Here is a 26,146-nt window from a genome sequence, read left to right as displayed (position 1 = left end):
TGGCCATGTTCACAATTGTGGAAATGTTGGTTTGTGGTCCAGCGGTGAACGTTGCTACAGTGTAACATTACTGACCGCCATTTTTCCAGTAGAATTTCCAACGACCCTCCACATGTTTTTGAGCTCCACCAAAGATGGTTGCTGATTGACTTGGACCACTGTGAAATACCTTGCATATCTTTTTTTTTACCTGCAGCCGACATTTTTTTATTGATTGTTTTTGCAAGATGCCAAACGTGAAATTGGTGATTTATATTTTTGTACTCTTCTCTCATTGTCTTGGCAATTGAAACGTGTCTGTCCGTGGCTATCAGGTCGATCACCATTCTCCGCGATTGTAGTTCTTGCAATGATGCTACAAAGCCAACTTTCTCCATGGCCACTGAGGATGTACTTTGTGACACCTGCACGACCACCGAACTCACAATTTTCTTACTTTCATGTCCTGAAAGTGGTAGGTGCAGTACTTGGCTGAAAATCCTGGGCTGTCGCACTGTCCATCACCGGCTAGCCTGAACCGTTTGCCCGCAAATGTACTATCAATAGACATTTTTTCCATTCTCCAAGCTTCGCTAATGGCTGGAAATAGATAATCGGTTTGGTATTTGTAGAACTGAGTTTTCGCAATGAAATGGATTCCCACAAACTGAAAGAAAGACTCTAACTTTTTAAAACTTGAACCACTAAAAAGTGCAGCCGCTGCACAAAGTAGATTGCCTGCTGGCAGTTGCCCCAGCATGGGTTGTGCAGACCATGAGAAAGGATGATATTTTGTACAGGTGGCATGTATTTTAAGGTTAGTGCCTCGAATTGCACGAGTCACATTAATCAATGGCTCCCCACATACTTCCCCACCAACCGAATGCCCACATTTCATCCGAATAATAATATCAATCAAACAACTATCGAATACAATGAATTTGGCCTCTTTCCTTATACTGTCACTCTGCATCCCAGCTGGTTCGGCCTGTAACGTTGAGGACATGTCACTCACATGAAAGGTAGAATCTCTGATATCGTCTTCCACTATGTTCAGTGATATTGATGGTGTTTCATTGTCGTCCACTTCATTCTCTTCCATTGCAACATCTGTTCCTTCTCCGGCGATGGGTGAATAAAACAATTTCTTCAACTTTCTCGCGGTCTTAGTTTTTGCGGGTGTGGATTCTGTGAATTGATCTCCGACTGCATCCGAACTACCAGGAGGACATTCACTATCAATGGCTGGATGTGGTATAGCTCCGTTGTCAATCACTTCATATTCTTCCCATTGGCACGATGCATCTCCAGTCTCAAGTCCCTGCCAAAAGGTTTGACAAGCAACATCTCTCGTTCGCTTCACTGTCTGTGTAGATCTAGTTCGTACACCCACTCGCAACTAGAGGACAGATTGGAAAAGGGATGTTCAGTTTAAACACAACTTACAGTATTGAACTATTAACAGTGAAAAACAACATAATATAGTGACCAGGACACTAACCTTCTTTTGCTTTCTTTTCTTTGAAACTTTCTTGCCTCGAACTTCAACATCGGGACGCTGTTGCTCCGACTCGTGTGTGCATGTCTCCACTTCCTCTTGCGCTGCAACGACTATATTTTCATGATAAGCACATCCATCACGCACTGACGCTCCATCGACTCCCTGAAACATAGAACTTTCATTAGTATGTATAATAATATTGAAAACAAAAAATGTACTTGGGGACCAATACCCACGTACATCTCAATAGCAAAACACGAATGAACGCTTTGTGTAGAACATTCAAACGACAATTATTCACGCATTGTTGATCTAGTTAGATGGAACTGTCAAGATCCATACCTCGGGCTCCTCATAGACTTCCATTGATGATATTATTGAAGAGGATGCTTCAGTAACTCCCTGAAACACAGTAATTGCATTAGTATGGTTTTCTATTTTGTTAAAAAGAACATAAACTTTGTGCAGGCGTCAACGGCTCATCTAAATAGACCTGCACAAATGATCAGTTGTCTAAAATAAATAATGGATATCTAAATATGATTCGATTTGCTCGATCGTTGGAAGTGTCACCACCCAGAGATCTGCATCAACTACTAGGGGTGATGTTCTTGTAGAAGAAGCTCCGTCATCTCCCTGAAACATAGTACTTGCGTTAATAAAGAAAGAAGTATAGCGGATGTAATCACGTCATATGATTTTGCTTGATCGAACTGTCAGTATCCATACCTCGAAATGCATAAGAACATCAAGGGACGATGTAACTGTGGTGCACACTTCTGCAAGCTGTTGCGCCGACCCGTAACTGCATGCTCCCCCTTCTTCTTGCACTAATGCTCCATCGACTCCCTGAAACATAGGACTTTCATTAGTAATGAACACAATATTGAAAAAAGAAGGCACATAGGAGGGCGACGACAGAAGGACATATCAATGGCTAAAAACGAAAGAAACATTGTGTGTAACAATCACGCTACAAGAATGCAAGATCTGATGATCTCCATCGATGGAACTGTCCGGAAACGTACCTCGAGCATCTGAGTGACATCAACGGTTGTCGTCAATGCGTTGGACTCCTCAGCATCTCCCTGAAAGACAGTACTTGCATTATTTTGGATAACAATAATTATAACTGAAAACAAAGACTAGAGGACGAGTACAAGGGTGTACCATTAGGTAAAATAATCACACGATAAATTAAAACTACTGATTTACATGCCTAAAACAAGTCAGTGGCAGAATAGCTAAGTAAGATTACCCGATAGGCGCTTGAAGTGGCTGATGACTGCAATAACGACACGGATGGAGAATCTTCCGGCTTCATATTGAGTGGATACATAAATGGGGAAATTATTGTTAGCTAATGCTACACACTACCGCAAGGCCGAGAGATAAATACGTAAACTTGACTCACCAGTGGAGGGATGTGGACGAATAGAGTGGGAATAGCGGTTGAGAGCAATTTTCGCTTCGCTCGCGGTGTGTTCTTCTTTATTAGCAATGATGTGGAGTACATGTCTGAGCTAAAGTGCCTGCTGCAGATGCGGTATCGATCACCCCTCTTGTCCGCAAAGACTTCTAGGACTCTACTTTCAAGCTCAGACGGTGGATATCCGCAATATCGGACCCATTCTCTTATCTGATCTATTGTCTTAGGGAAAACATGCATTATAGTACCTTCAGATTTACTATGAGTCTTCGAAGGGCAACCGCCAATGGAACAGGCAGGCATTGTGGAAAGTTCTGAAAAGTAAAGATCAACAATTCTCTATGAATACCAATGTGTTAAAAAATTAAATGACACATAAAAGGTCCAATGCAAGGTTCGTTTTGGTTCTTGGAACTATACACGTTATTCACATGCGGATAAGTATTTGAATAACTTTAAAAAAATAGAAAAATAATTTGACTAAACTCAGAACATGTGACTAGTTCCTTGCATGTACTGTCTTGAACGAAAAGAAATTGGACGCAAAATGATTATGGTACATGGCCTTACCTTGACGAACAAACAGTTAGATGCAGGGATCAGAGTAGTTTCTTGTCGTAGAACAGGGAGCAGTTCACAGGTTGCAAACTGACGAGTTTCCTCGAAGTGGTCACGGAAGTTCACAGAGACGAAGAGCAGATAACCAGCACCTTCACGGGTTGACTAGCAAAGCGTAAAGAAGTTCTCATTAGAAATATGAAGTGGGTTATAAAGAATTCGAAACAGGGGTGTGTTTGTGAATGAATGACGTGTATATGTCGTGGCATTATGCGGTTTGCAGGGGGCGTCCGGCGTGAGGGGGGATGCTTGGCAGGAGACACGGGGTTTGGAGGTAGACATGGGAAGAACAACCCATGCTCTATAGACCACTTTGAAGTGTACATGCTATTTGGCACCTCTTGGCCTTTATCGCTCCCTGACAGCTCCACTTGCCAGCACAAGTACCCCGGTGCGAAGTGCCTTTGATAGGGCGGGGGGTGGATTGGGGCGGTGGTCGTGCAGACAAGACACAGGAAGACTCGTGAATGGAGACACACTTATGTGGATTGCAGGGGGGCGTTCAGCGTGAGGGGGGATGCTTGGCAGGAGACACGGGGTCTGGAGGTAGACATGGGAACAACAACCAATGCTCTATTGACCACTTTGAAGTGTACATGCTATTTGGCACCTCTTGGCCTTTATCGCTCCCTGACAGCTCCACTTGCCAGCGCAAGTACCCCGGTGCGAACTGCCTTTGATAGGGCGGGGGGGTGGATTGGGGCGGTGGTCGTGCAGACAAGACTCGTTTGCCGCAGGGCCTCACCAAGGAGAGGCCATCTAACTGCATGTAAGAGGCAGGCTGCAGGATCTAGTACATGGAAGGCAGGGGGGTGAGTTTATAAATACCTCACCCTCCCAGGAGAATATATGGGTGCAGTTCACCCTGGAGACCCTGGATGCCTAGGCAGTTCGTCAGCAGCAGGCTGGCCTGTGGTGGCAAGGCGGCACGGGCCAGAGGGGGTCATCTCTGTACCCGGTGCCCAAAAGGATGATTTATTATGATCAACCATATTGATTATTTACCTATAACCATGTTTTGTATCAATAAAATCCAACGGCCTTTTATTGCCAACGCTTGAACAAAGTGGTGTGGTAAGTATTTTTGGGGGAGGAGGCAAGGCCGGGAGGCTTGATGCCAACCTGCAAAATAACATATGTATGTCTGCTGCATATGGGTTCAACGGTTATGTGGATTGAAGGTGGGCGGCCAGCGTGAGGGAGGATGCTGGCCGGAGACATGTGGTGTGACAAGACAAGGCACAGGAAGACTATTCAATGGAGACACACTAGATTCATTTAAAAAATCAAAACAACCATTGTTAAAATACATGTTGGGTTTTATTTTAGATCTTATTTTCAATTGAACATAAATAATAAACATTACACATTGTAAAGTTCCGGTTGCAGCACATCCAGGGAAAATCCGCGGTATTGTCCACTGTCGCTGGGGAAATGTTGTCTAATGGCAAGTACCGCACAGGCAGGTATTACTCTCCGAACGCGGTGTCCGAGCCTCCCGTGAAGCCACCAAGTGAAGCAACGATAGGCCACCAGCCTGTACCACCTGTGAAAAAGAAAGATGCAATGGAACCAATTTACATGCGTTCGAATGATATGTAGATGTAATTTTATATGTGGGAGACGACCATGAAATAGTAGTGGCATCACTGACATCATAACCAGAGTATACTTACTCGTTACTCGGATTACGTGGACGAACAGTGCCGCGAAGTTCGTGTATAAGCACCATCATCATCCTCAACACGGTCCATGAGAGGCAGGCTTCCCTGAACTCTGGCAGCTCGGTGATGCATTGCGGACTTGGCTCGCCTTCCGAAATGTAGGCCAAGCACCCGGAATTTTCACGGCAGCAGCAGTTCTCCTCCTCAGTTGGCATTAGCTCGCACCGATTGCACGTGCACCAGGTGGAGATGCCGTCCATGCGACATGGTCCAGGCTCTTCATCCGTTGACTGGTCCTCCCAACTGCCGTCCGAATCCCCATCGTTTTCGCGTGCTTGCCTTTCCAGTAGTTCCTCCTCGGTGTACTCGGGCTCGTACATATACGGCATTATTGTAGCCATTGTGTGGTAAAGAAAGTAAAATAATTTACAGAGATGGTACAGGTGTTCACAAGGCCTAGAAGCGGCGAAGGTAGCTGACCAGAGCGCAGAAACGAGTCACAGAATACTCAAAGTAACACAGAGAGAGGAATGGAATCGAAAATCTGCTGCTGTGTTTTGTGAAACGGTGTGTTTATACTTATTGAGGAAAGAGGCGTCCTGCCATTTCCATGGCGACACGTCATTAGCTGAGGCGCAGCGATTGTTGACACGAAACGTGCTTTGGCGTTGGGAAATGGGCGGTACGCGTCTGCTGATGTCAGGCTCAGGGGCGGGGGATTTGATTTAGTGCCGCAAAAGCAGGTGAGCCAGGTCGATGGGGGGAAATGATAGGATTATCAGAAAATGGCGGCTTATTTCGAGTGCGTTAATGGACGAAAAGTCGGGTAAGGTCCATAGGAAAGTTTTCTACGATCTACCGATTTATGCTTAAAAACACATGGCTGAACCGTAGGGACAATAAAAAAAAAGTCCCGGAACTATCCTTTAAGCATCAATAAGTGATAGTTTGTTTAGTGATTTATACAAAATCCCCCCCCCCCACTCACAGCTGTGTTCCCCATATGTTATGTTATGTTATTTTGCATTTGTATAACGCCTTATGTATCATTGGTATGATCTCAAGGCGCTGGTAGGTTAAACGCCCTCGGGAACCGCAGTTCAAGTCAGTTGAGAGAGAGAGTCGTAAAGTGCGTGCGGGCACCAGGTATGTGTGCAGCTGGTGTGGTTGTTGCATGATAGATGCTTCTTAGCGGTAGGTGTGGTGCTGAGGAAATCAGTTCAATGTGTTCAGTCTGGAGGGTGGACATCCAGACTGAGTTCTGGCTGCGTTAGGCCTGAGGAGACGCCTAAGCTAGCCGGTATGTGCTATCTAGCTGTGTTTTATTAGGATGATGGGTAGTTTGATGAGTCATGTTAGTATGAGAACAGCTTTACCGACTTCTGTGTTCTAGTTGAATGGTGGTGTATAGGAGAGAGTAAGCGTAGTAGTGTGATATTGTGGTAATCAGTAATGTGTATGCGACCAGGCACACTTAATGATGTTTGGAATACCTTCAGTTCAACTTTTAACACAGTAACGCTTTCAGGGCACATGCAATGATGTTGGGAATACCATCTTAATTCAACTCTGGTACAGTATAGTTTCTGTCGTATGGGAAATGAGTCTTGCATGTTTTCACTGAAGTCTGATCAGAATCAGAACCGTTGCTTAGGGATAGCAGGTTCCATCTTGCCAAAAGTAATGCAGAATGTATGCAGTAAGTCAGAAAAGATCTGTCATCACAAATGTGCATTATTGCATAGTACATGCAGATGTCTTCCTTAATTAAAGACGGGTATGAAATGTTAATCCATCGCCGCTAGCAAACCCTTCCCTTCCCATGGTAGACCACCACCTGTAGGCACATTGCATTGTCGGAGGAGGCCACCATCAGTAGTTTAGATTTCACCCTCCACACATATCTCATACCCCAAATAGATCATAATGAGACCGCACTCTCAGCAAAGTGTTAATCACTCTCCCGAAACTTCCATGATCTGCTCGGATGATGATCAGACCTAATGTGCACCAATCTCTGCTAGCCAGACCATTGGCTACCGGGACGAGACTCTGCTAGCCAGACCATTGGCTGCCAGGACCAGTCTCTGCTAGCCAGACCATTGACTGCCGGGACCAATCTCTGCTAGCCAGACCATTGGCTGCCGGGACGAGACTCTGCTAGCCAGACCATTGGCTGCCAGGACCAGTCTCTGCTAGCCAGACCATTGACTGCCGGGACCAGTCTCTGATAGACAGACCTTTGGCTGCCGGGACCAGTGTCTTCTAGACAGACCTTTGGCTGCGGGGACCAGTCTCTGCTAGACAGACCATTGGCTGCGGGGACCAGTCTCTGCTAGACAGACCATTGGCTGCCGGGACCAGTGTCTTCTAGACAGACCATTGGCTGCGGGTACCAGTCTCTGCTAGACAGACCATTGGCTGCCGGGACCAGTGTCTTCTAGACAGACCATTGGCTGCGGGGACCAGTCTCTGCTAGACAGACCATTGGCTGCGGGGACCAGTCTCTGCTAGACAGACCATTGGCTGCCGGGACCAGTGTCTTCTAGACAGACCATTGGCTGCGGGGACCAGTCTCTGCTAGACAGACCATTGGCTGCCGGGACCAGTGTCTTCTAGACAGACCATTGGCTGCTTTGGTTGACATGATTATGTGTCTCCTTTGTGTCGAGGGCACTGAAGGCAGATTCTGCATGAACAGTTGCGTCCTCTGGGCAAGGTTAAATGCCAAAGTCATCCCAGAGCCCTCAGTACACAAGGATGTTCCCGGAATGCGAAAGTGAGAGGTCCCATAGCTGTTGTCTCCACTCAGCAGGGAACCATTGAGCAGAGACCGGGGATCCAGGGTTCTCCTGTCAAATGCAAAAAAGTAAGGCTCTTGCCTAGTTGTAAAGCCATGGACGGACCAGAGTGTGGAGAGAAAAGTCCACACAGATCTGACTGTTGCCAGGTCCCAAGGGAAGGACTGCAGCATTTCAGCCCTCCACCCAGCCACCCGACCAATTCATGCCCAAAGCACGAGTACCCGATCTGTATTAGGATGGTGCCCATGCTATTTCTTTTTCAATTTTTTGGCGCATATCTGACAAGATTTTTGCTCAAACTGGGCAGGATTTGTAGACATTGGGAAGCATAGAGTATGTACGGTCACCTAAGGAATGTCTAATAAAGGGATTATTATACATTGCTTGCTATCCTATTATTGTCTGTCATGCAGTACTCCAAATGGGTGCCATCAGAATACAACCCAGCACCCGCCACTCTGACCAAGCATGGGTAGAGGGAAGAACCCACCTGATCAGACCTAAACCTGGGCCCTTCAGTTGAACCCAGGTACATAAAAGACGGACTCCTTTATTCTTAAAACATATTCACATTTAGGAAACACATTTCGATTTGAGAAAAGCTAAAGGAGATAACATCAACAGTTGATCCGATGGCTCCATACCGCCTCAATCTTGCACCCCAGATACCCCAAAAAAAGGGAAGCGGACCCCGCCCTTGTTCCGTTCTTTGAAAGGTGATTGGAACCTAAAGTTTCAGCTAGGAGTGCAGTCGACCCCCAGCAAATGCCCAGAACTAGTTTTCGAAATGGTCAACGGACACCCCAACTGAGGATATTTACCATTCTTGCAAACCTATGCCCCGAACAGTATGAATAGCGCCGGACCCTCGGCACCAGTGAGTATACACCGCATTGCAAATATACGAAGAGATGAGTGACGAGATAGATGACAGGAAGCAAGAGTGGATAATACAAGAGCACAGTAATATGAGAAAATGGTAATATGGCACAATCACCGTCACCCACCCACCCTCCAACAAGATTCCTCCCCCCACATTAGTTTGTCATGCCGACCAGAGCCTTATACTGGGCGTCAACTGGAACCCTCCTGCTTCTGTCATCTGCTACCCATTGCCCACATTGATACCCGCCTGAGCGCCACTCTGGAAGCGCATGGGCCCACCAACTGATTTCATAGGATTTATAGTCATAATTAATAAATGTTTCGCATTGTTCGATATGTAAAATTGCTAAATGTTGGTTGTGACCGCAAAACTCTAGCGTGGATGCCTTCCGTTATCAAATGTGTGGCAGCCAACAGTGGCTCACGCAGAAGGAAAGTTCCAAATAAAACTAAGGAGGTGGCGGCCAAAGCAAGGGCCTGGCCTTCCACATCCACACAAAGAAATCAAATGGTAGCCCCCAAAAGGTCCAGTGTGTGATGTCACCATCAGAGTGCAGGTTTTGTAAAATAATATTCCACCACAGTAAATTCTTCCACGTCACAATTCAGTAAATTGTTCTCATCTTTCGCTCATGTCACCCTGATCCAGTCACCATAATTCCCAATATTAACTTTCCCTTGAATCGCACTGCTCTCCGCCCCTCTGCTCCATGCTTCTCTGTCCCATCACCCCTGTCCAAGTTACCCACACTTCTGTCTTAGTCTTGGGTATCTGCTTTCTGTATCATCTTCAACTCGGGTCATGTAATATACTAGCCACTTACGTCTAGATATCTTACACTTACAGCATAAAAATTAGTAATATTGATGACGACGGGTGGAGGTAAGGGAACTAAATACAACCCTTCTGTGATATAAAAATATTTCAATTTATTAAATAATCACATAATATCAATTCATATTCCATACACCAAAGTTAAAAACATTTTCAAAAATACACATACAAAAACACCTTGTTCAAAAGCTATACAAAAGTAAGAAAGTGCTCAAGTGACTCTTCTAGACCCTATCAGTCACCAAGTTACAGATTAGAAATCTTAGATAAGGTGCGGTACTCTTAGATGTATCATAAGTCCACTCTAAGGCTCCAGATGTTTCTGTTCCTGTGCCCTCAAAGTGGTGAACATTCGTCAGGAGCTAAACTCTATGTCACAATTAGTATGTCCAGGTTCTTGATTCTCAAAAGAATTCTAAAAACATTTTCGTCCAGAAATCTTCCCCTTAACTGCAAAAGAGACAAACACAAACATTAGCTATTAGTGCTAATTATAAATTGGGGGAACGTAGAGTTCTGCCATACCTTCAATCCCCCTTTGTTTGGAAATAAATTACCTATCTGGTAATGCACCTGTTGGTGGTGCATTCAGGTTCCAGATCCATACTGGTAGTGTCCAGCTGGGTTCTATGACTATGGCAGCGCACAAAAGGTAGCACCTGCGATTGCAGCCCAAAAGGCCACATTCCGCAGATGGGACCATCTCCCTGCCAGCCAGGGGGATGGGGCGCGCAGTGTACCCCCCTCGACCCCCCCCAAATGTTCCGCCCGCACTTACCTGCTGTGTGCTCCGGCCTCCTGCTGCTCGTTTCCCCCTCCTTGTGTTGTCTGGATAGTGCAGCCCCAGAAGTCCAGGGCACAGCTCAGATCCCTTTTATGTGGGACATTTTGTTCCCAGGGCTTCTCGGGTCACCCTATCTAGACTGCGTATCGTCCAGCGGATACTGCGAAACATGTTTTACCCGAGTCCACTTTTAAAAAAGAACCAAAGCTTTGAACAAGTAGGTGGCCACCTTGCCGTTTTCACTGGCTTTCCCCTAGGCTTCTTGCCACCTCGCTGTCTCCAGGTCCTAGTCCTATTACCCACCTGCCCGCTCTGTCATGAACGATCTGCCACATACCTATGGGACCTTCTGCCCTTTTCCTCTCCTCCTCTTTTGCGTTTGTGCATCAGCTACATGTCCTTGATGCTTCGCCACACGTTTGTTTCTCCACTCAACCCAGGCTGTTCCTTCTCAGAACCCGGGCTTGCCAATGCAACAGCACAAACTTGGTTCTGTCTGGGCTAGACATGCCCTTCCCTCTAATCACCTTCTCTGTCTCTCTGCTGGTATTCCTGCTCTTCTCTGCTTTCAAACTCTCCTCTCCTCTGCTGGTATTCCACCTCTCCTCCTCTGCCCCTCTCCTCTCTTGTCACAACCCTCCTCCTCCCTCCAAATCCTGTGTCCTGCTTTCCCTCCAACTGCTCTCTCTTCCTTCCTCGTCTGAATGAACTCGGTATTCAAATACCCACCCCCTCTCTACACACCTGCTCCCAGGAGACCTCCCTCCAATAAATATCCTTAAGCTATGTGTGATAATTGGGAACCCACTGGAAGTGGCTTCTCAGGACTATGCACCTCCCGCTACTTGTTCCTGACTTGGTAAAATAGCAGCTCAATGGTAAGTCCAGTGTGGACTCCTTGTTTGTTTCGATTTCACTCGCAGGCACATCTCAGAGCATCTGACTCGGCCCACTCAGTTCAAGGCAGTAAGTGTTCTTTCTCTTTTTCCATACTGAGTTATGTGGCCTTTGGCACTGTGAGGAGTGTTGCAATGTTTCAGAGATGGTTTGCAAGGCTTTAGAGTTGCTGAACAAGGCCATGCACAGGACAGCAGGCTTCTAAACCTCAGAACCCCTTAAAGGGGTCCATCCGTGGGACAGCAGGTCTGTAGTGATGAGCCCCTGTCTTTCCCTGAGGGTGCAGTGATGTAGGCCGGGGTTCCTCCCCACAACACCTATGGGCCCAGCTTCACAGCAGGAGTGAAGCCAACCATCGCCCCAAAGTATAAGCAGGGGACTTTGTTGCATGTATATTTATAGGTTTGGCAAGTCCTAAAATGGCAGATCTAAAATAGCACACAAAATGTAATTAAGGATTTCTAAGCAATCTTAATATATTCTCAGGATGGTAAGTGGAAATGTCTAAACATAAAGTAACTTTCTGGAGCATCTTGTCAAATGCTGCTCCTAATAATGTCCTCACTCCAATATGAATGGATGCTGCTCCTAATGGATGCTGCTCCTAATACTGTCCTCACTCCAATATGAATGGATGCTGCTCCTAATACTGTCCTCACTCCAATATGAATGGATGCTGCTCCTAATACTGTCCTCACTCCAATATGAATGGATGCTGCTCCTAATACTGTCCTCACTCCGATATGAATGGATGGTGCTCCTAATGGATGCTGCCCCTAATACTGTCCTCACTCCGATATGAATGGATGCTGCTCCTAATGGATGCTGCCCCTAATACTGTCCTCACTCCGATATGAATGGATGCTGCCCCTAATACTGTCCTCACTCCAATATGAATGGATGCTGCCCCTAATACTGTCCTCACTCCGATATGAATGGATGCTGCTCCTAATACTGTCCTCACTCCAATATGAATGGATGCTGCTCCTAATGGATGCTGCTCCTAATACTGTCCTCACTCCAATATGAATGGATGCTGCTCCTAATACTGTCCTCACTCCGATATGAATGGATGCTGCTCCTAATGGATGCTGCCCCTAATACTGTCCTCACTCCGATATGAATGGATGCTGCTCCTAATGGATGCTGCCCCTAATACTGTCCTCACTCCGATATGAATGGATGCTGCCCCTAATACTGTCCTCACTCCAATATGAATGGATGCTGCCCCTAATACTGTCCTCACTCCGATATGAATGGATGCTGCTCCTAATACTGTCCTCACTCCAATATGAATGGATGCTGCTCCTAATGGATGCTGCTCCTAATACTGTCCTCACTCCAATATGAATGGATGCTGCTCCTAATACTGTCCTCACTCCAATATGAATGGATGCTGCCCCTAATACTGTCCTCACTCCAATATGAATGGATGCTGCCCCTAATACTGTCCTCACTCCAATATGAATGGATGCTGCTCCTAATACTGTCCTCACTCCAATATGAATGGATGCTGCCCCTAATACTGTCCTCACTCCGATATGAATGGAATCTGCTCCTAATACTGTCCTCACTCCGATATGAATGGATGCTACTCCTAATACTGTCCTCACTCCGATATGAATGGATGCTGCCCCTAATACTGTCCTCACTCCGATATGAATGGAGGCTGCCCCTAATACTGTCCTCACTCCGATATGAATGGATGCTGCTCCTAATACTGTCCTCACTCCAATATGAATGGATGCTGCCCCTAATACTGTCCTCAATCCGATATGAATGGATGCTGCCCCTAATACTGTCCTCACTCCGATATGAATGGATGCTGCCCCTAATACTGTCCTCACTCCGATATGAATGGATGCTGCCCCTAATACTGTCCTCACTCCAGTATGAATGGATGCTGCCCCTAATACTGTCCTCACTCCGATATGAATGGATGCTGCCCCTAATACTGTCCTCACTCCGATATGAATGGATGCTGCCCCTAATACTGTCCTCACTCCGATATGAATGGATGCTGCTCCTAATACTGTCCTCACTCCAATATGAATGGATGCTGCTCCTAATACTGTCCTCACTCCAATATGAATGGATGCTGCCCCTACTACTGTCCTCACTCCAATATGAATGGATGCTGCTCCTAATACTGTCCTCACTCCAATATGAATGGATGCTGCTCCTAATACTGTCCTCACTCCATTATGAATGGATGCTGCTCCTAATACTGTCCTCACTCCGATATGAATGGATGCTGCTCCTAATACTGTCCTCACTCCGATATGAATGGATGCTGCTCCTAATACTGTCCTCACTCCGATATGAATGGATGCTGCTCCTAATACTGTCCTCACTCCAATATGAATGGATGCTGCCCCTAATACTGTCCTCACTCCAATATGAATGGATGCTGCTCCTAATACTGTCCTCACTCCAATATGAATGGATGCTGCTCCTAATACTGTCCTCACTCCAATATGAATGGATGCTGCTCCTAATACTGTCCTCACTCCGATATGAATGGATGCTGCTCCTAATACTGTCCTCACTCCAATATGAATGGATGCTGCTCCTAATACTGTCCTCACTCCGATATGAATGGATGCTGCTCCTAATACTGTCCTCACTCCAATATGAATGGATGCTGCCCCTAATACTGTCCTCACTCCAATATGAATGGATGCTGCTCCTAATACTGTCCTCACTCCAATATGAATGGATGCTGCTCCTAATACTGTCCTCACTCCGATATGAATGGATGCTGCTCCTAATGGATGCTGCCCCTAATACTGTCCTCACTCCAATATGAATGGATGCTGCTCCTAATACTGTCCTCACTCCGATATGAATGGATGCTGCCCCTAATACTGTCCTCACTCCAATATGAATGAAAGCTCATTGCGACGAGCAACCAGTTATTTGTATTTATACATGAACTACGCTTAGATAACACAACCATTAAGAGTTGCTGAAACAGTTGGTAAAACTTACATGTTTTAGTTTTATGTATTAATGGATGAATAATTACGTATATTTTTCAAATAGGTATGTTTTCCCGAATTGAATCGTACCAAAAAACAGTGCAAGAAAAGGAAAAAGAAAAAGAGAAACCTAAATTCAGACTCCAAGGTATGTTTTATCCTCAAGTGGATTGTAAAGAATGATTTTCATCTCTTAAGCAAGTGCGACAAGTTAAGATATTTATTCAAAATGGAAGTACATTTTAATGCCAATCCTTCAAGTGCTCCACAACCATAGCTTGTTCCGTACTGACGTGTGATGTATTTGTAGCCCGTGGCCTAATGGGGCCTGGCTAGAAAGGGCTACCTGCTTCTGCCCTTAAGGACATCTAGAAATAAAGACGCAGGCACCAGGGTATTCAATGAAATATTTGATATGTGTATGTTGTGTGTGTACGCATGTAGGTGATTTTAAGTGGTTACTGGACTGATCCATCCAGCCCTATTTTTGAAAAAAGAAAAAAACACAAAAGGACAGAACTCCTCTGCTCAAGAATGGGCTAGTCAGGGGAGAAAATATTCTATACCATTAGTGAACAGTTGAAGGATTAAAAGGAGAGAAGGAGAAAAACAGCATCCTGAGGGGGCGGTACATAGCCTTGAGTTGCCCTCTAGGGCCTAGATGCATTTCACTTGAGGGAGGAGTTGGTACAATGGGCCCGTACTGCGAGCCCAGAGCCTTTCGGGCACCCACAGGGCTGTGGCGGCTGTCGGCCCACCCAGCAGCAAGACCGGATGGGCCCAATGGAGGAACCCCTCCCTGCCCCCGCACTTAGTGTGTGGGCTGGTGGAGGGGGGTGGAGGGAAGCTCCACCCTGTCCGGTTTATGTGGGGTGTGCGGCCTGGGAGGTGGAGAGAGAGGTGTCGGAAGACTTCCCTTCCCTCGACGGGCGGGGCAGTGAAGTAAAGCCCTGGGCTGCTGGAGCAGCTTAGCTGAAGAGAAGTCCGAGGCCACTCTGTCATTGCGGTCTGGGTGAAGACTATCTCCTGTCTCCCCGTGCCTATCTCCAAAGTGAAGCAGAGTGGGCAGGGTGGCAAGGACTGTCACAATGCCACGAGTGTGGTGGTGACAACGTCAGCATCCCCTTTGCAAGGGTGATGCCACCTGAAGTTAATATGGTGCTATGGGGGCGCCCAGAGGTTGGTAAAAGTGGCCGTGGATGCAGAGCTGATAGCGGATGGGCCTCTATAAGGGCCGCGGAGGGGCAGTGAGCGTGGGGGATGGCCACAGAGTCTATGGGACCAACCTGAAGAAAGCAACGGGCCACGGGTGCAGCAGTGATCATGACGGGGCCCCACCTGCGCAGGGGCCTATAGAATCTGTTAAGGCATGGGCCACACAGTGATAAAGGAACTGTGGGAACAGACCCTAAAGGACATCCAAGGCAGAACCACCATTTTCCATGTCGTCGGGCCGGCTAAATAAGGTACTGTGAAAGGGGTGGCCGACTGCTGCAGTCACTCCTATGTGACAAAATGTATTATGTTTCTATGCCATTGTTTATATAATTATGTATATATTCAATGAAAGAACTTAGTTAAGGGAACGTTATGGTTAAGTTGCACTAATAAAAACCTGTGAAATTCAATGGAAAAACGTTGTTACAGGAACGTTATGGTTACAGGTAAAACTGAAAAACCTCAGAAATTTGCAAGTTAGGCTAAGCTAAGCAACCATAACTTGCGCCACCACCGTGCACTGCTAAGACTAACACCCAGGACATCAAAGATGACATCACAAATGTTTTATCAAAACACAGGCACGTTTGCAAAACCCTGCTTTCCGGTCCTTGCCAATGCTCCTTACATGAGTTTGCTTGAAATCGGCCCATGCTTTTTTTTTCAAAAGTGTCAATATGTATGTACATACAATAGTCGTATAACTTAGCCCTCAATTTGACAAAATCCATTCAGACTTTACACAAACATTCAAGGTTGGGTCTATAATCTTTCTGAAAACGTTTGTCCACATTCGTCAAACGGCAACTAAGTTATAAGCCATCTAAAAATGTTGAAACCCGCTCTAATTTAGCCCCCTCTTGAGAAAAGCCCACCAAACATTATAAAAACATTTACATCTAGACTTAAAATCGTTTGCAAACTTTTGTGCAGATTTGTCAACTGGGCACCACATTTCTAAGCCTTTACAATATTTTGGGACTCCCCTCTAATTTTGCCTCCTCTTGACAGAATCCCACCAAACATTGCAAGAACATATATATATAGATTTAAAATCGTCTTGCAAACTTTTGTGCAGATTCGACAAATGGCACCACATGTATAAGCCTTTATAGGCCTTTACATTATTTTGGGACCCCCACTTTACAGAATCCCACCAAACATTGCAAAGCCTTTTAGTACCAGATTTAGAATAGAATTCCAAAATCTCGTGCAGTTTCATTGAGTGATGTCAAAGTTATAAGCCATCCAAGAACTGCTCCCGAACATCTGAAATGTCCCCGAACTTCACAGGACTTTTACACTGAAAACCACCCGTTTTTTGGCTTCTTATGGCCATATCCCAGCCCATCCACATCACCCCTCACCTCCCCAGAGATTGTTTGATAAGTTTGACAAGTGTAATGTTGTGTTTTTTTATATGTTTTTACCGCGATCGGACGAAGTCTGCGAATCTAACGCACTTCACGCTTTTCACCATCTAATCAGGGTCCGATGTCCGCAGACATCACGTCACCCTCTAAACCAATTGTATGCCTGTCCACGGACCGAACAGAGAAATGGGTCCGCAGAGCGGAGCCAGATATCACTAATATTTTTTACTTACATTTTGCCTGTTTTAAAAAGAACTACTGGACTGATTTTCCCCAAATTTACAAAAGCACGATTTCGGGACCAAACTGCCACTCCTCCCGCAAATTTGGGGAAAATCCATCTAGCGGTTTGGACTCTAGGCGTGAGCAAAGTTTTTTCCATTCAGTCTATGGAAGAAAAAAAAAATATTTGGGATTCCCCCTATAACTTTATCCCCCTTGAGGAAACCTCACCAAACCTGCCGAAAAATATTCAGGGTGGGCCATATACTTTTTTTGCAAAGTTTGGTGAGGATTCGTCCAGGGAGAGCAAAGTTATAAGCCGCCAAAAAACTGCTCTTCTTATGGTTTTAGCAACTTAACCATAACTACACGGCCGCTACCGCAGGCCGTGTACTTTACGTGCATGTTAATTGTTGTAGGAATGTTTTGTGTGGTGGGATGTTATGTAGAGGTAATGTTATGTAGGTGTAGCTGTAGGATTCTAGTGTTAAGTAAAAGTACTAGAAGGGTTGTGCACTCTGGTGTGAAGTACGTGAGGGAAGCGGTAGCCTGCCTTCGTTTGTATAGTGTGTGGGACAACCTACGGAGGCCATCCTCTGGCCTTATCTTTGTTTGGGTAGTAACTGATGTAGGGCAGGGATCTGTCCGTCACTCTCACCCTTTGGGCCTCCAAGTGACCCCTCTAATTAAGGGTGGGAGGACGAAAATCTAGAGGCTCAATATATAATCAATGTTTTGGGTCCTGACTAGAGCCGATTGAGCTTTGTTCCATTTAGTATAATGAGCGATTCTCATCAGCCTTAGCCAGCATAGTCAGTGCTGGAGGATCATGGGAATCTTAGTCCAAGACATCTGGAGAGCCACAGGTTGCAGACTTCTGGTTTAGTGCGTCCATCCGCCAGCGATTAACTCGGCTGAAGGTGCCTCACTGTACCCAAGGTTTGTACGAGTCCTTACCCACACATTTAAATCACTGCCATATGTGAAGAACTCTGGAGTAGTGTTTTAAATAACCAGAGTGTTTTACATTTCATATATGTACATTTATGTAAAATAGGGGCAAATGCATATAGAAATATATGTAAGATGCACCAAATATCTACAATGCATCCCTCCCCAACACGCATTTAATTACTTGTTGGGGGTGGACAGGGGTGACAATATTTATAGAAAGAATGGAAAATAGATGGGGAAATCAACACACCGAGCACAAGCGTATAAAATAGGCAAACTCAGTGCAAATTAACATTGAGTTGTTTAAGTGCCCCTATAAGGCATTCAAATAGAGATTCAAATAAACCTAATTCCAGCAGCTAAAAGGCACCAGTGTGGTACTGTTTATGGGTCTTAAGCTACTGTGTTCGGGAAAACACTCTTTCCCTCCTAATTCATGGGTTCTGCAGAGGCACATCTGAAGGGCAGAAAAAGCACTACGCTATAGGGATCTGTCCCCACTGACATTAACACCCGAGGTGGCGCTCACTGGTTTGGTTCTTTGTGAGAACCAAGGCAGTGTTGGGCATGTCCATGGACACCCCCCTACCTCCCTCACAGACCGTGTGAATGACCCACCTCATTAGTACAGTGGTGGGCTAAAACCATCCAGCAAACTCTGCTCAGTGAAATTAACCACTTCTCCAGCAGCAGTGGATCTTTCATAGATTCCCATGCTTGAATATTCCCCGTCGTCAGACTGAGAATCCTTGGTAAATTAAATAATATAAATTAATATATTAACACTTTCCTTTGGGAAAGAAAGCTATACCCACAGGAGCCTATAGGGCTTGTGTAGCCTTTCACATGTGGAGTCCCTCCACCTCCTTTTGGTCCTTTCAGGCCCTAACCAATGAGGTGGCAGGGTTTAGGCTCCACCCTAGTCAGCTATCTTCAGATTGATTTTTTACTGTGTTTTACAGTACAGGGGAATCCTCTCGGCTCTCTGAGCCTTTTTGAAATTTTTCATAGTTTAACTCTGGTATTTAACAAACAATTTAAGCTTTTCAGCTTCCTTTTTTTTCCGGGGGTTCCTAGCCCTACTCCTAAAAACGTCATGTGTTTGATTCACTCTCCTCTCCTCGTGGCTGAACAAGGCCAAACTGTCAAGGAGAAGACTTCTCCCTTCAAAGACTGTTCAAATGTGGCAAGAAGGTCATTGTTTTTTTTAAAATTTTTTAAAATTCTTTATTTATACATTGCAATACAAGAACATACAAGTGGCAACCAAAGCACATAAAAATATCGTAAACAAACAGTACATCCACAAAATACTGATACTAATTGAAAAGTAAAAGAAAAAGAGAAAAGAAAAGAAAATCACCACTAATATATGTTCAAAAACACCCCCCCAGATCTTAGCATGTAAATGTAATTTCCCCTGCTTTTGATAAATCAACTTCTCAACAGCCGCCAAAGAGACCATCTCATCAGCCCAAACATCTGAGTCAGGCGGTACTCTGGATTTCCACCCTCTCAAGATCAGTTTCTTAGCAATTGACGCACCCCTAAACAAGAACATTCTCTCAAAAATGGACAAGTCCTCAAGTAAGATACAGCTGCCCAAAACCATCATCTTGAAATCCAAGTCAATGCTGCAATCCAAAACCTGTAGACATATAGTACAAACCTCCTGCCAGAAGCCTCTGACCCGGACACAATCCCACAGCAAATGCTCAAGAGTGCCACTCTCCACATCACAACACCAACACACATCTGAATCAGACATAACTCTGCCTTTGAGCCTTTCCGGAGACCAAAAAACCTGGTTGAGAATTTTAATTTGCCTTGAATGCTCACATAAATTGATTGAGCAAAGCTTAACATTTGCGCATATCTCTAGCCACAAATCCACAGTGATCTCGCATCCCAGTCTCCTACTCCATTCATCTAGCAGACCAATGTTATCTTTGTAATTAGTAACAATCCGGCGATACACCTTACTCGCAACAGGCTGACAGTCCACCAAAGAAAACTCCAAGCTCACATGGTCATTCCTGTCAATCACACCAATGCATCTCTTTAACTTCCTGTAATCTGCTACTGAAAGGTTTTCAATATTGAAATCCGTGCACAACACATCAAAGTCAACCCACTTCCCATCTCTGTAAACATCACCAATCCAATTAACTCCACCAACAAACCATTCCGGCCACAATATAGGTCAACCGTTTACCGTAATCGCTTTATTTAGCCAAATCGATGCTGAAGGTTATTTCAGAGCACTTGAGCCACACATATCATGAAAATCTTTCCACACATCTCTCAAAAATTCAGTCAAAAGGGACCTCCTACCATGTTTGCTAACTGTTGTAAGTAGAGCCCGCGGGGCAGGAGGACCCAAATAGCTCGCCTCCGCCATTGCCCAAGCACTCGGAGAATCAACTAGAAAAGGAAGCAAAAACTGGCAAGAAAAAAAGGGAAGATGAAACACCCTAAAATTGGGAACCCCAAGTCCTCCCCTCTCAACGGGTAGCTGAAGTTTCCACAGTTTCAAGTTAGGAGGTTTCCCGTCCCAAATGAACGATTGAAGAGTTGCATCAATCAATTTCCTGTAACATGCACTGATCTTCAAAGGGAGCATGCTCAAAACATAGTTGATTTTCGGAGCCGCCACCATCTTCAAGGCATTCACCTTGCCCCATAGCGTTAAGCACAAAACTAACCACCTCTGCATAGATATCTTCAGTTCATGACAGATCTCATTCAAGTTCGCCTCCACCATATCACTCACCACTGGGGTCAACCAAATACCCAATATGTCATTTTGTGTGGACACCATTGAAAACCATAACTAGTCAACATTGACTTAGCACTGCTCCTCGTGATTGGTAAAACCTCAGACTTCGACCAGTTTATATTATATCCGCCCACCGTATGAAAATGATCTAAGATGTTCATCAAAGATGGCAAAGGAGTCTCCAAATCCTGTAGAAATAGCAAAAGGTCATCTGCAAAAAAAACATAATTTCTTCTCAACTCCATGGAAGGGCACACCTTTTAAGCATAAATCTTCCCGTAAAGCAATAGCGAGCGGTTCAATGTCTAGAACAAAAAGTAAAGGTGAAAGCGGACATCCCTGTCTGGTGCACCTCTGAAGACTGAAAACACTAGACAACAAGCCATTTGTTCTAACAGTTGCTGTGGGACAAGCATACAAAAGGGAGACCCAGGAAATTAACTCATCACCTAAATTCATTGCCCTAAGCACTGTAAACATATAACGCCAATCAACACGATCAAATGCCTTCTCAGCATTGAGAGAAAACACAGCCACATCCTCATCCAAATCCTGGGCCTGCGATATAGTAAGCAGAAGGCTTCGAATATTGCTTGATGTTTGACAAAACCAGACTGATCCGTGTGATTAAGTCGTTGAACTACATCCTCAATGCGTAGTACAATAATTTTGGCCAGGATCTTATTATCTGTATTTATCAAACTTCAAACTTATCGGTCGATAACTAGAAGGTAATAAGACTGTTCTTCCCTTTTTTCAGAAATACAGAAATAGTAGCATGGTTGGACGATTCCGGAAGCATACCCACCTCCTTAGACTCCATATACATATCCCTCAAGAGACCTAAAGCCGCTTCAGGGAGAATCCTATAAAATTTGGCCGGCAAGCCATCAGGCCCCGTTGTTTTCCCAGAATTTAAGCAGGTAATAGCAGTCCTAATCTCATCCAGAGTCACCGACCGACCCAAACCAGGCATCTCCTCATCAGAAACCCTAAGAATATTCAAATTATCAAAAAAGTAGTCACCACGACCAGTAATACCAGGTTCATTCTCATAAAGGTTAATGTAGAAGTCCCTGAAAACAATATTAATCACACGCGGATCAAAAGACACCACTCCATTCACATCTTTAATAGAACTGATAGCTCCCTCCGAACCCTGTTGCCGCAACCGGTAAGCGAGCCACCTGTCTCACTTTTCTTCCTTCTCATAGTAGGCACATTTGATTCTATATAAATCTTTCTCGGCTCTAGCACTCAAAATGTCATTCAAGTCTTTTTTCAACTTCTTCAGCTCCCTTCTCTTATCTGCGTCATCAGTATCACGCAACAAACCATTCATCACCTCAGCAATATGGGTCTCAGTCTCCAACTGTGTCTTCGGCAGTTTCTTCCTCTTGCCACACGACAAGTCCAAAGCAATACCCCTCATTGTACATTTGAATGCCTAGCAAATAATACTTTTACTAATCCCACCGGAACAATTCTCTTTCACAAAACATTCAGCTTCCATTCTAATTTTGTCCAAAATAGTCTCATCATGAAGAATTGAGGTGTTCATCCTCCATTGAAAGGTCTTACAGCAATCAAAATCCTAAGACAGACTCAGGAATATGGGAGCATGGTCCGTAACCGCAATACAACCTATCCGGCTACTCAAAAGATTTGCAGTCGCCCTACCTGCCGTAAAAAAACATATCAATCGTTGAGTAAGAATTTTGAGACCCAGAGAAAAATGTAAATTCCTTGGGGTCAGGATATTGCAATCTCCAGCAATCTTTCAGATCAAAATCCCCAATCATCATTCTTAATGAGCAAAAATGTGCATCCTTTCTCTGTATGGTTTTACGTCCAGTACAGTCCACCAAAGGATCCACGACCAGATTGAAATCACTCCCAAGAATGATATTGGGGAGTTCAAATCAAGTAAGAACTGCGACACAATCCCAAAGAAAGAAACATCGTCCACTGAGGGAGCATAAACATTAGACAACACATGTTGAACACCTTGAATATCCACCAGGAGAGCCACAATCCTACCCTCCCGATCACACCTGGACTTCAGGACCCTAATAGGAGAGCCCTTGCGTATCAGAATCGCAACCCCTCTACTCTTGGAGGAATAGCAGGAGGCAACAACCTCACACATCCATTTCTTACGTAATGCCTCAATATCCTCCAGCAAAAGGTGAGTTTCCTGTAAAAAATAAACATCACATTGCATATCCACTAAACAGTTCAAAATCTTCTGCCGTTTGACAGGATTATTCAATCCATTGACATTCCAGGAAGAGAGTAAAAGTCGTGATCCCCCTGAGGTAGACATGTTAAGAAATCTAAGAAAGTCTAAAAAAAACCAAAAAAAAAACTCCCAAAACCACTAAATACAACAAAAATAATTAAAAAAAACCACCCCAAACCCCCCTGAAACAGAAGAAGGATGCCCAGCACCCCCGGTACCCCTCCCAAACCAAAAGAAGATTCCACACAGTTTGAACCCACAAGAAAAACACAGAGCAAAAAGAGATCAAAATCACACCCCCAACAAACCCACATCTAATATAAGACAAACCACACTATTCGTTCCACCCCCAGCTAAAAGTGTACGTAGTAGAACGGGAACATACATCTAAGTACGATGAAAACTGTTATAATCTAATTATAAGATTCACTGTCCCCATGAGTTTCCCTAACTCAACCAGAAGTATCAGACGCATGTGAATAGATTACCAGCCCCATATTCACCAAAAATCCCAGCACAGCTATAGCAAAAGTTGGCAATAAAAACAAGCACACACTGAAATGCAACAACGTAAATAACTTAAGCAAGCAGGTAATAAAAGTCACGCATGTTAAAATGACAATAATGATAATGTAATACAATGAGATTCCCAGATAAATCACTAGAGTACAGTAAGGGTGTGTGAACAAGGCATGACGATGAAAACACTCCAACCTTAGCCACTAGGAGAAAATGGAAAGAGGGCGTGCGCTCAACTGCGAAATATTGTCCATCTGGGCTCGGAAATAAATTACCTAAATACAGAAAAAACAGCGCAAAACCCCTATGCCAAAACTATATTATTAGAATGCAAATTGTACGCTCATTAACCTATCAAAAGAAGCTGATTACATAAGGGCTGCTATGCCAGATAAGGAGAGAACAAAACATTCATACAGAAGCTCCCTTCAAAACATTTTGCCTTGAAACATGACAGCAAAAGTGTGAACATGGTTGCAGTTACCACAGAACACAGTTTTTCCGAATAAAATAAAGAAGCAAGAGAAAGACCTGTGTCATTTTAAAAAGAAGGCACATCACGGCTTCCTAGGATCAGAAACTACAGCCAGTCGAGAACACGGCTGAGTCACAATCACATGTATTGACAGACATTTCAATGAACTTCCCACACCTGCTCTCACAACCAGCACACACATGTAATATTCACTGCAAGGTGCGCCCACTGTGAACTGCCAGTATCCGTTTAGGTGGTGACAGACCATGAGTGATAATATGCAATCATGAAAACAAGTACATTAAAAATAATAAATATAACAGGATGAATGATCAACATCTGGCAGCAAGCACTGGCATAACCAGCGTATTTGAAGTTCCAGTGAATACAGTAAGAACACAAGAACGAGTGGAGTGTTTCCATCTACAAATCCAGCTGTCTACGAAAGTTCTCCAATAATCCTGCCGCTCCCGCAATGAGTCGAGTGCATGATGCGTGTCAGCGAATGCTGCCCACAAAGAAATGTTGATTCATTATAAAAGGCGGCAGCTGACAGAGAGTGAAGTAAAAGTGCGGGCTTAATAAGGTGTGCCCCTGCGGAACTCTCCTCCTACAGCAAAGTATCCTGGGCTCCATTAAGAAGAGCACACTATATCGAGGAGATCCGTCACCAGGGGAGACACGGCCCGCCGATGCAAGCACAACAGCGCCGGGTGGCCAAAACAAATCAACACCTCCCCACATCACAAAAGCCACAGGGCCACGGGGACCGGCAGCAGTACCTTCCCGGTCCCTGGCTCACTGACTCCCCACAGCCAAACGAACCGCCTCACCGCTCTCCAAGTGTGTTCGAATGACAGCAGGGATCGGGCACAGCAAGCGTCCAGCCCCCACCCCACTGATCATCTCCGATCGTAAACACAGCGTGCCCAATAGCGCCACCCATACGCACAGAGTTACATCCGGAGCCAAGGTAGAAGAGGCACGTCAGCTGACCAGGATAGCACTTAGGTACTTTACTCAGAACACAAAGCATTTTATGAAGCCACATTAAAATGAACGTTCTGAACATGACCAAAAGAAATCCAACTGAAATCTTCACTGGGCGCCATTTTAGCCAATACAAACAATAGCAAAAAACACAGTTGTAATAAAAAATAAAAATAAAAATAAAAAGGGGGTCTGCCTCCATTCAGTCAACAATATTGTTATTATCAGGAGCATGAATCTTCTCCAGCCACGAAGCGGTCTCCTGGGGATCAGAAGTGGATCTGTTACCATCCGGCAAAACCAAAGTCAAATTGTTAAACCTATTCAAGAAAACCTTTATCTGCAAAGATTTAGCACGCTCTGTTCCCGCTTTAAACATCTTCCTTGCTTCCATCACCTCCTTGGGATAGCCAGGCAACACATAAATAGGTTTGCCTTTAAAAACAACAGAGCCCCTGGCCCTTGAAGCGTCCAATAAAGATTCCCTTTTCCTTGCCAGAGCAAATGCCACCAGGATGTGTCGAGGTTTAGTTCCTAGAAGCTTACCAATCCGATAAACATAATCGACATCACTCTCCAGAAGCAAACCCACATCATAGCATTCCTTAAATATCCGTAAAATCAACGGCAGTAGTTTTTCACTTTTAGGGTCTGAATGCTCTTCTACTCCCACCAGTCTGATATTCCTTTCACGCAGTTTTAAATCCATTTCCAAGCGATGATTTTTCTCTTTCTGCATATCAGATTTCAGGATATTGTAGGCCCTGTAGCTGCCAGCCATTTCAGATCCCATATCTGAGCATTTCTTCTCCAAATCAGTCAGCCTTGTATCCAAATGGGTGACCTTTGTATTCAATTCTGCCATGGTAGTTTTAACTTCAGCCATATCCAAGGCCACCTGACACATCAATTTGAACAAATGCTGAATGCTTGGGTTCTCTTCATCTATTTCAGAAATATGTTTCTGTTTTTTAGAAGTAGGGTTCTCAGGTTCCAG

General features: G+C 44.8%; 1 protein-coding gene across 3 annotated transcripts in view; it reads left to right on the top strand.

The window, feature by feature from the left end:
- Nucleotides 1–26,146, top strand: part of LOC138452988 (NACHT, LRR and PYD domains-containing protein 3-like) — a 415,916-nt gene that overhangs the window by 215,817 nt on the left and 173,953 nt on the right. For all 3 annotated transcript variants that reach the window (XM_069605372.1, XM_069605373.1, XM_069605371.1), the window contains exon 4: nt 14,442–14,525. In XM_069605372.1, the coding sequence (XP_069461473.1) occupies nt 14,442–14,525 (84 nt within the window). The remainder of the gene's footprint in view (nt 1–14,441; nt 14,526–26,146) is intronic.

Source organism: Ambystoma mexicanum, chromosome 4p (genome assembly GCF_040938575.1).
Source record: "Ambystoma mexicanum isolate Mex_15411 chromosome 4p, UKY_AmexF1_1, whole genome shotgun sequence".
Lineage (NCBI taxonomy): Eukaryota > Metazoa > Chordata > Amphibia > Caudata > Ambystomatidae > Ambystoma > Ambystoma mexicanum.
The sequence above is the reverse complement of the archived record's forward strand: the minus strand, read 5'-3'. Positions and strand labels throughout refer to the sequence as shown.